The 10,835-nt window shown below is 42.3% G+C and overlaps 1 protein-coding gene across 2 annotated transcripts; it reads left to right on the top strand.

The window, feature by feature from the left end:
* Positions 1 to 450: 450 nt before the first annotated feature.
* Positions 451 to 9,124, top strand: slc16a6b (solute carrier family 16 member 6b). Of its 2 annotated transcripts, none has more exons than XM_076082232.1 (6): positions 451 to 737; positions 3,400 to 3,647; positions 4,320 to 4,463; positions 5,184 to 5,312; positions 6,242 to 7,114; positions 7,214 to 9,124. In XM_076082232.1, the coding sequence occupies exons 2-6, from the start codon at positions 3,416 to 3,418 to the stop codon at positions 7,468 to 7,470; spliced, it is 1,635 nt and encodes a 544-aa protein (XP_075938347.1). In that variant the 5' UTR covers positions 451 to 737; positions 3,400 to 3,415; the 3' UTR covers positions 7,471 to 9,124. The 2 variants fall into 2 exon arrangements, with proteins under 2 accessions (XP_075938347.1, XP_075938340.1); XM_076082225.1 differs by having other exon boundaries at positions 451 to 987.
* The last annotated feature ends 1,711 nt before the right edge of the window (positions 9,125 to 10,835 follow it).

Raw genomic sequence — 10,835 nt, 5'->3', positions numbered from 1 at the left:
ATGTTACACCGTTTCACAGTTATCTCATCTGCACTCTGTGTGGCTGTTTGGGAGGAAGGCCTTCTGCCTTCAGACACACACACACACACACACACACACACACACACGATTTATTTTATTTATGTCACAGAAATAAGCCTGTATACATATCAAAACTATTATCGTGTGACCACATTCATGATACCTTGTTCTATAAATCACTAACAGGTTGCCAAGAATGTTTAAGTTTGTGGTTAACACCGTTTATATTTCGGTGGTGTTTTCTTTCCCACCGGGACGGAAACGCAACATCAGAACAGCGAAGGCGGCTGTTGAATTGCGTGTTTGTGCGTGCGTGCGGGAATGCGTGTGCGCGCGCTTGTTTGCGTGTGTGTGTGTGTGTGAGAGCGAGAGAAGAGAGAGACCGGACTTCCTTGTCTCTCACGAGGAGCGCCCTGCGCGTTCATGAAGCCGAGAGGGATTTGCGTGCCCGCGTCTGAGTACCGGTTAGAGCCGGTAAAGAGCTGTGAAAGCAGACCGGAAACAATCCGGTGGAGACAAAAGACGCGGCTGGCTGTAGCAACATCGGCTTTACTATTGGTCTTTTTTATTTATTCATTATACTGAGCGATAGGGTTAGTTTTTAAAATAATATTTAAAAATACATGTTGGCTTTGTGAATAGTCACGTTACATCAGCGAATGACTTTAAAGACACAACGGAATAAGGACGAGAGAGGCTGCTTCGGTCAGCTGCCGGTAAGTACCGTTAACGTGTGACGGTAGCCTCAGCTCACAGCGGAGCGCAGCGGCGTATAACGGAAGTCTGGATGAACCATGATGGATGCGGCACCCTGACAGCCTCCTCTGCATTGCGGTCCACAGTGTCTACGTGTATTTAATCACACTGGAAAAGAGGAGTCACAATAAAACCCTTCCGTGTCAAAATGAGAGTGTATGGCTCATTTTAAAGTTAGCCGGTGGCCACATGTTCTGCGGGTTTTAACAAGTAAGAGGTTAAAAAGCATACAACTTAATAAATGTCTAGCAGAACCTGTTCTCCATCTGAGAGGAACAGATCATCTAGTTTGTGGGCGCGTCAATGACATGACGTCCATATTTTAGTGTCCAAGTCCATTATTTTTCTTTTTAAATAATTTGATCAATTTATGACATATGTCATTTCATTCAATAAAAGCTATTAAGTTTGACATTTTTTTCAGTACATTCAAATAATATTCATTCTTTTATGTTTTGGCATCTCAAACCATGAAAATGTCTGCAAATGTGCAGACTAAGAAAACTATCAAAACATTTATATTTTATTGATAATAAATTCAAAATTAACTGCGAAGATGGGACTTTTATTATAAAATGAAAGTGCAGAACGGTAAACAGGATATTGCATCATCAAGAGGAACTCAACTGACCTTTATGGCAGAGTACACTGTGTGCAGTGTAGCTTTATGATTGTTCATGAATAAACACTGTACAGTGTAGCTTTATGATTGTTCATGAATAAACACTGTGTGCAGTGTAGCTTTATGATTGTTCATGAATAAACACTGTGCAGTGTAGCTTTATGATTGTTCATGAATAAACACTGTGTACAGTGTAGCTATATGATTGTTTATGAATAAACACTGTGTACAGTGTAGCTTTATGATTGTTCATGAATAAACACTGTACAGTGTAGCTTTATGATTGTTCATGAATAAACACTGTACAGTGTAGCTTTATGATTGTTTATGAATAAACACTGTGCAGTGTAGCTTTATGATTGTTCATGAATAAACACTGCAGTGTAGCTTTATGATTGTTCATGAATAAACACTGTGTGCACTGTAGCTTTATGATTGTTCATGAATAAACACTGTGCAGTGTAGCTTTATGATTGTTCATGAATAAACACTACAGTGTAGCTTTATGATTGTTTATGAATAAACACTGTGTACAGTGTAGCTTTATGATTGTTCATGAATAAACACTGTGTACAGTGTAGCTTTATGATTGTTTATGAATAAACACTGCAGTGTAGCTTTATGATTGTTCATGAATAAACACTGTGCAGTGTAGCTTTATGATTGTTCATGAATAAACACTGTGTGCACTGTAGCTTTATAATTGTTCATGAATAAACACTGTGTGCACTGTAGCTTTATGATTGTTCATGAATAAACACTGTACAGTGTAGCTTTATGATTGTTTATGAATAAACACTGTACAGTGTAGCTTTATGATTGTTCATGAATAAACACTGTGTACAGTGTAGCTTTATGATTGTTTATGAATAAACACTGCAGTGTAGCTTTATGATTGTTCATGAATAAACACTGTGTGCAGTGTAGCTTTATGATTGTTCATGAATAAACACTGTGCAGTGTAGCTTTATGATTGTTTATGAATAAACACTGTGTACAGTGTAGCTTTATGATTGTTCATGAATAAACACTGTGTACAGTGTAGCTTTATGATTGTTTATGAATAAACACTGTGTAGTGTAGCTTTGATTGTTCATGAATAAACACTGTACAGTGTAGCTTTATGATTGTTTATGAATAAACACTGTACAGTGTAGCTTTATGATTGTTCATGAATAAACACTGTACAGTGTAGCTTTATGATTGTTTATGAATAAACACTGTACAGTGTAGCTTTGATTGTTCATGAATAAACACTGTACAGTGTAGCTTTATGATTGTTTATGAATAAACACTGTACAGTGTAGCTTTATGATTGTTCATGAATAAACACTGTGTACAGTGTAGCTTTGATTGTTCATGAATAAACACTGTACAGTGTAGCTTTATGATTGTTTATGTATAAACACTGTGTACAGTGTAGCTTTATGATTGTTCATGAATAAACACTGTGTGCAGTGTAGCTTTATGATTGTTTATGAATAAACACCGTGTGCAGTGTAGCTTTATGATTGTTCATGAATAAACACTGCAGCCTCTCAAGAGCCAAGTCAACTTCCTGTGTTTGCAGCTGAAGCAGGAACCGGCTTTGTTTCTACGTTGCATTTCACTTTTGAAAATAAAGCCACGCCTCCTTCTACTTGATTCAACATTGTCTTTAACAACGTTTTCATTAAGTTAGGTTTGCCTACACAGCCCTTTTAGAACAAGCTATTTATGGATCTGTGCAGCAGAGAGAGACGTGAAACATTGTGTCAGCAAACTATTTGAAGATGAATGGACAATCCTTGGCCAACAATATGGCGTCAAGCAGAAAACCAAACTATTCAATCAAATTTCAGTCCCAACTCTGTTTCCAGCCGCAAAGAGCTGTTTCCACAGAGAGAAGTGTGTGTCTGTCAGTGAGGGCTGGAGTTCCTCTGCCCCCAGATATCATAAATTCATGGTCAAGTAGGACTTCAGAATGAGCTCACTGATGACATCTCTGTTTCTTCCTCCAGGTGGCCTGCTGCAGCCATGAGGACGCCCAATTTCCAGCGGTGTTTGGGTCCAAATGTTTACCCAGAGGTGCCTGAAGGCGGTTGGGGCTGGGCTGTGGCCGCGGCCTTCTTCTGGGTGGAGGTCTGTACCTATGGGACCCTCAAGAGTCTGGGTGTCTTCCTCCAGGACCTGATGGAAGAGTTTGGGGAGAGCAACAGCCGAGTGTCATGGGTTTTCGCCATCTGTGTCTTCATCTTTAGCTTCACTGGTCAGTCACTCGGCCTCTACTCATCTGTTTCTCCTTTGTCTGTAATCGTCCTGTTACAGTGTGACAGACATGGAGGATATCACGCTGTGGCAGCAGAGCAGCAAGAGGAGAGGAGAGACTATTATATATAGAACGAGTTGTAGGGCTGCAGCTAATGATTGTCTATTAAATGTTATAGACTAAACAATGAATGCATTTAAGCTTTGTAGTTTTACAGAGTCCGAAGTCGCTTCTTCCAGTTGTGTTTTTTTTTTAAGCAGTCCAAAACACAAAAATGTTGAGATTACTATGACATTAAACTATAAACAAAAGCAAAAATGCCTTGAAATGTTGGAAACATCATTTTTTTTATGAACGGCCGTGTAGTATATAGCTTTAAATGTTTCCGCCGCTAGGAATTGTGGGGTGGAATTATCGTAAAGAAAGGCCCAGGTTTTCCTATGCTAAAGGAGCTAATAAAGGAAGCATTGAAGCACCTTTCCTTCACATTTAGAGAGAGACACTGAGATACTTCCGGTTCATTTCACGCAGTGAGGAACCTTCCTAAGCAAAAAGGACTATTCGACCGCAGCCCATGTCTTTGTTGGTATACAAACAAAGGTGACTCGTTAAAGATTTGGGCTAACTCAAATATATATAATTTACTTATTATTTCTTTCACCCCCACTCCAGCCCCCCTGTCCACGATGCTGAGCAACCGCTTCGGCTTTCGACCAGTGGTGATGATGGGAGGCTTCCTCATGAGCCTGGGAACCATCACCTCCGCCTTCAGCAGCTCCATCAACGACATGTATATCACCATGGGTATTGTCTCAGGTACTTATCATTTATGATACTCACACTACCAGCTATATATCTGTCAGTCAGTCTGTCTGTCTGTGTGTGTGTCTTTGTGTGTGTCTGTCTGTTTGTGTGTCTGTCTTTGTGTGTGTGTGTGTAATAGTAACATGCTGTTCACATGGTGACTGAATACCTCTTGTAGATGTGTTTGTCTTGTTTACAGTCCCATCCTGTAATGAATGAACTCCAGCAGTGTCAACAACAGAATCTCAATCAGTTTGTTTCTTCCAGAAGAGGCCGATGACTGAGAGGTGATCAGCCTCTAAACACCATACAGCTATGTTTAGTCTCTAGGAAGGAGCAGAGCAGGGAAACTGGAGCAGCCAAATAGTCCACAAAAAACACTAAATTCTCTTTCAGAGCAAGATTGACAGAACAGGAAGTGGCTGAAGATGAAGGAATAAATGGACTGAATGAAAGTAATGGATTGGATGATGATGATGATGATGACATTGGTGAAATATGTTTTAGTTAGCTCTCTTACTGGGATTACCATGTGTGCCTCTCAGATGGACGACAGCTAACTGGACAACCCCTCCCCTCTCTCCCCCTGTCTCTTCATTTTGTCTTTACATGCCTTTTGACAGGAGTGACCTGACGCCTTGATCTTTGACCCAGCCCACTAGCCATGCGGTGCTCCTACCATGTGAGCCAGTGGCTGTCATGTCCCCCTTTTCTCTTCTCCTTTGTTTACAGGCCTGGGCTACTGCTTCACCTTCCTTCCCACCGTCACCATCCTAGCCCAGTACTTCTCCAGACGGCGAGCCCTCGTTACCTCTGTCGCTTCCTCCGGAGAATCTTTCGCCATGTTTGCATTTGCTCCAGGTGAGTGTTCAGTCTCAGAGGGGCAGTTAGCTAAAGTGGAACTATTTTCACCTACTAGTTTTTTCCCCAGTGGATGGAGTTTTCTCGGTTGTCATGGTGATGGCTCAGCTGTCACTGTGTTGGTCATGTGATAATAGTGGTAGAACGGGTTAGCTTGCTGACGAGCTAGCTGCTGCTGACTGTTTCCTGACTCCTTCAGTATCTACAGCTGGGCGTCTGTCAGTAAATGACTTGTAGACCCATCTTTGGAGAATGATGGTGACCCAGACGTCTCTGAGAACGCTCTAAACGCTAGGAAAGGTGCTTCAATGCTTCCTTTCTGAGCTCCTTTAGCATAGGATACACTGGACCATCCTTTATGAAAGGGAAGGAGATAATGCCGCCCCACAATTCCTTGCGACAGCAACATTTAAAGCTATATACTATACGGTCGTTCATAAAAAAAATTATATGACTATCATGCATTGATTAAAGAATTATTTTCATACAGTCATATACTAATAGGATTCATGTTAAATACGAGTGGACAACCATTTCAACATGACAAATACAAGGAGAAAAAATTAACTGTAAACATGTGTTATGTAACGACCAAAATAAATATTCTGCTGACCCTTAACGTCACTGCCTGCCATTATGAATCCATATTTAATGTAGTAATCTCCTTTTTTACTCTAAGTTTTTTATTTATGTGAATTCTTCAGCACATTTAAATATAAAAATAACTATCTCTGTTAATGACCAAAGACATTTGATTTATTTTAATCTAACCATTTGACAGTACCAACGTGGCCCCCTAGATGGCGCTCTGAGGCCCTCCAGTGGTTGACAATAAGTGGTTTAGGTGAAACTCCTGTCAAGTATGAAGTACAGTGAGTGGACCTTGAGTATTGAATAGTAATATAACGGCTGCTGTCCTCTCTCCACAGCGCTCTGTACACTGAAGGAACACATTGGCTGGCGCTACTGTCTGGTTGTCCTCGGCATCTTTCAGGCTTCTGTGATTGGCTGTGGGCTTCTCCTCCGTCCAATCATTATTGTTACGGAGCCTGTAAAGGAGGGCAAAGAATCAGAGTCTCTGTCTTTGAAAGAGCTGCAGACTGCTTTGGAGCTGGAGAACGAACAAACCGGGATCTCCATCAGTTCAGAGGACTCGGGTGTCACCTCCCTCTCTACTTCCAACAGAGACCTGAGGACTGCAGGAGCTGAAAACAAGGCTCTGATGGAGTGGGAGGTGCAGGACAAACAGAGCATGGAGCTGTCACTGTCCACCCCCCCCAGCCCAGTCAAGGTAGAGGCGGGTCCTCTCCATGCATCCAGCTCCAAACTTCTGGACTTTTCTGTGCTCAAAGACGGTGCCTTCATCTGGTACTCCCTCTTTGGCTTGTTCGCCACGCTGGGCTTCTTCGCCCCACAGCTCTACATCATCGAACTGAGCAAGAGCCGGGGCGTGGAGCCCAGCTGGGCCACCTACATGCTCTCTGTGATGGCTGTGGCCGAGATCTTCGGCCGCTTGTCCATCGGAGTGGTGTTGAATAAAGTCCACTGCAGGAAGATCCTGGTGCTGCTGGGCTGTGTGGTTCTGCTGTGCCTGGTGCTGGTGGCCTTCACTATTGTGTGGGAGTTCTGGGGCCTAGTGGTCTGCTGCGCCCTCTACGGCTACTTCATGGGCACCGTCGGCTCTATTCACGTCCCAATGCTGGCTGAGGAGGACGTGGTGGGCATCCAGAAGATGGCATCGTCTGTGGGAGTTTACGTCTTCATCCAGAGCTTTGCTGGTCTGGCAGGGCCACCACTAGGAGGTACAGGATCTCTGCTTCTTTTACTGTTGGCCTTCTCTCTGATTGCACTCATCAGTTAACCTTTCTCTAGCACTTTCTAACCGCTGTCTCTTCTTTTAGGTGTGTTGGTAGATGTCACACAGAACTACGGCGCTGCCTTCTACTCATGTGCCGTGGGAATGGGCCTCAGTGCCATTTGCCTGGCTCTGGTTGGCCCGACCAAGTCCGGCATGTGCCAGAGACAGAGCAGACACGAAGAGGCAGGCAGGAGTGCAGAGGAAGAGGAGGAAATGTCTGAGGATAGCGGCCAGTCTGACTTTTTGGAGGTGGACTTGGTCAGACAGGCTGCGGAACAGGACAACGTCTCTGTAATATGAAACCGACTCCAGCATGACATCACCAGTGTCACTAACACTTGCCCACAGAGATGCTCTTCAAAGATGCTGCTGGTCTCTTTGGTCTCACAGCCGTCCCTTCTGTAAGACCAAAGACGTATCCATGTTGAGCACACGGAGTCACACCTTTAGCTGCTTCACTACATTTCTGCTCCAGCTGCTCAGGGCAAGAGCTCGCTCTCACAATCCTCTGTGCATCAGTCTCATTCCCTTTATCTCAGGAAAGAAGTGTTGTTGTCATGTATACTGAAGTATGAGTTGGACAAAACAGTCATGATATCTGCGAGAAGCCTCTGTGACATCACCCCTGTGTTGAGCTTGTTGATTGGAGCTCATGTCCTCATGAGAGCTCTGCTGAACACCTGCACGTTGTGTTTGTCACCCCATGATGGAAGCACGCTGAACATCCACAGGACACACTGCTTCACGCTCTAATGTAATTCTTCTTGCAAAATGAACCTGAATCAATCTAGCTGTATGCATTTGATGCACGGACGAGGATTTAACTGCTGCTAAAGCTGGACGAGAGATGTTCATACAGGTTTGTCTGTTTACGCACATTCATGGAGTGGACGTTTATGTTCCATCACCATGGTAACTGAAGCCATATTGCAGCAGTGTATTCTATGATTCTATTTAGTGGAGTTTGTGGGATTCATTGTGCATGAGCCTCAGAACCTTTTTATCCTTCATTGTGTCTGCTCTGTTATCACGCTCTGATGCTGTGGATGCACTGGAGGACGGAGAAGAACTAGTGGTTCACAGTGAGTTATTATCAGTTAGCCATCGCTAACTAAATGCAATGTTGTACGTTATACAGCATGTTTAAGTGTACAACCAGAGGCGGTCATATACAGTATACCCAGTGGTGTTTTGACAGATGCAAAACCTAGAAATGTATACAACTTCACATTTTGTACACATTTAACACAGGTGATAATCCATGTACTAATGCGAGGGTATTTCAGCTATGCTCTTCCTCTTTTGTTCTCCACACGGACCGTTTACCTGCATTCAACCAAAGTCTGCTCCAACGTGTTGGTCAACACGACTCAGAACGTGAACCAGAACACTTCAGATACCAAAGCCTTCTGCATATGACTGCAGGATCTGTGTATAGAGATCAGAATGCTCTTGACCAGGCACCATCCCTCCGACTAACACACATGGAGGAGGCACAAACGTTTCTTCTCTGACAAGCTAGTGAGGTTTTTTCCCTGGAGAACCACTCCATTAAACACAACATCAACATCAACGCGGTTGCTGGGCGTTGTAGTTTTCCCACACTTGAGGACGTGTTGTTGTATACTGTATATCTGCCTCTAGCCAACAGGGGGGGGGGCTTTGCCATGCTTGCCCCAAATAGCCAGTCGCCTGTATGTCTCTGTACTGGATAACCTTTATTTAAGCAGTTGACAATGATGATATGATGCAAAGTTTTTAATAGAACCTTTTCAAAAAGAAAAGTATTGACATGAGTGAGAGGCAGGTGCCTGCCTGTTAAGTGCTGCTCTACTTTCATTATGTATTATCCAAATAAAATGTCCTCCAAACACATCTTGTTTTGTGTCTGGTGTTTTCGTTTGAGTTTTCTCAGCCATGGTAGTGTCAATAAACTCAGAACAAATCCTTTTGACGGTGTGTCACCCAATTCATAAATGAACTTCATGCATTTAAATATCACCTTTCTAGTCTTCCACTCAGAGCACTGAACGTCATTCACCCATTCACTCACATCCATACACTGATGCAGAGGCTGCCATACGAGGTACCACCATCTGAACTAATTCTCTCACACACACACGCATACACACACACTGATGGCACAACCTTGAGAAGCTGAACTGGTATGTGGTGCTGACTGTTGTTTGGAACGTCAAACAGTTTCTTTAAGTGTCTCTCAAATGCTTGAGACGAACATGTGGAATGATGTGAGGCAGATAGAACTAAAACACTAAATGATTGATCATGTAGGACTCATACATATGTTCCTATAATGCAACATTTCATACATACATTATATTTAATATCAGCAAAGTTAATGTTACTATGCAAACATACAATAATAACAAACACTAATACATTTTTGAAAGTTCTGGCAAAATGCTAGTAAGTGGAGCATATAGGAAGTTTCACACTTTACATTTCAACAATTAAATCAGATGTTCTGCTTCCAGTAGTTCAATAACTGTTGTTGATTTTCTCTTCTGTTCAGTGGAGCTCAAACTATATTTGGTATGTTTCTTTAAAAAGACACTCAAATTAATTTAAGTTAATGTGGAATACTATTCAGCCTGAAAGCAGCTGTACAATGTCTGCTGTGGCTCTGGAGGAGATCATCATGACGTCATCAGGATTATCTTAAGTTAGCCTTGAGACTTCAAAAATATAAGAAAGGGGGGGGGGGGGGGGTATGGAGTTGGGCATTCAACATGTAGAGAAGTTGTGATGAAAGAAACTGTTACATTGCATTATGGGAAATGCAGGATTCTGCGTTTTTGAAGTTTATGTGGAGGGATTAAAGTCAGGATATCTTCGCCATTTTGACCGACCCTTTTTAAAAGTGTTGCTTAAGTCTCCATACCTTTAAGGATGTAATACTAAATCACTGGGGTAGCCTTTCAAGCTCTCCAGCTGTAGTGAAACAGCATCCTCTGCTGGCTGAACAGCAGCTGTGTCTGTGGCCTTCTCTCTATGAACACACACCATGATGTCTGAATAATAATCAGTACCTCAAACAATGACCAAAAGGCTCAAAGTATGTCGACTCGTGAACTTTTACCTCGTGCGATAGTAGAACATGTGAATCCAAAAGTACTGAGGAGAGGAGAGTATTTTACGTTTGCCAGTAGAATGTCATCATATAATCAAAGACATTGGAAGCTCTCTTGACGCTGCTCATCAGAAGGACACAAGTTGACTTCATATAAGATTCAATTATAGTATATATACATAATTATATTAATTAGTAGCTACATCCAAATTCCTGTTAAGATATGGAACAATAAGATCTTACAGAGCTTAACTGGTGAAAGCAGCTTTACTTCCATAAAAACAGAAATGGATGGGATGTATTGGCATTATGACACTATGTAATGCAGATCTGAAAAAGGACAGAGAACATGGAACATCATAAACTCATAATCACTAATGATACAGATATTATCTATCAACTATGCTGTCAGCGGAAGAACCAAAAGACATTTTGCTTGTTGGAGTGAACTCCAGTGAAGCACTGGTGGAGGTATCGACATGGTATCTGACATCATTGGGGTTCAGACACCCTGTCTCCCAAACATTGGATTGCTGAATGATGATTCATCTCTTAATTGATCTAATAACAGAAA

This window comes from Anarhichas minor, unplaced genomic scaffold, assembly GCF_050575085.1.
Source record: "Anarhichas minor isolate MPS153535 unplaced genomic scaffold, ASM5057508v1 ptg000007l, whole genome shotgun sequence".
In the NCBI taxonomy this organism is placed as follows: Eukaryota; Metazoa; Chordata; class Actinopteri; order Perciformes; family Anarhichadidae; genus Anarhichas; species Anarhichas minor.
This window is presented reverse-complemented; position numbering and strand designations above follow the sequence as displayed.

Excerpts from the sequence above, each read along its gene's own strand:
- slc16a6b (XM_076082232.1), top strand. The coding sequence starts at position 3,416 with ATGAGGACGCCCAATTTCCAGCGGTGTTTGGGTCCAAATGTTTACCCA. Across the intron at positions 3,648-4,319 it reads CTTCATCTTTAGCTTCACTG|CCCCCCTGTCCACGATGCTG; the intron begins GTCAGTCACTCG and ends CCCCCACTCCAG. Across the intron at positions 5,313-6,241 it reads CATGTTTGCATTTGCTCCAG|CGCTCTGTACACTGAAGGAA; the intron begins GTGAGTGTTCAG and ends CTCTCTCCACAG.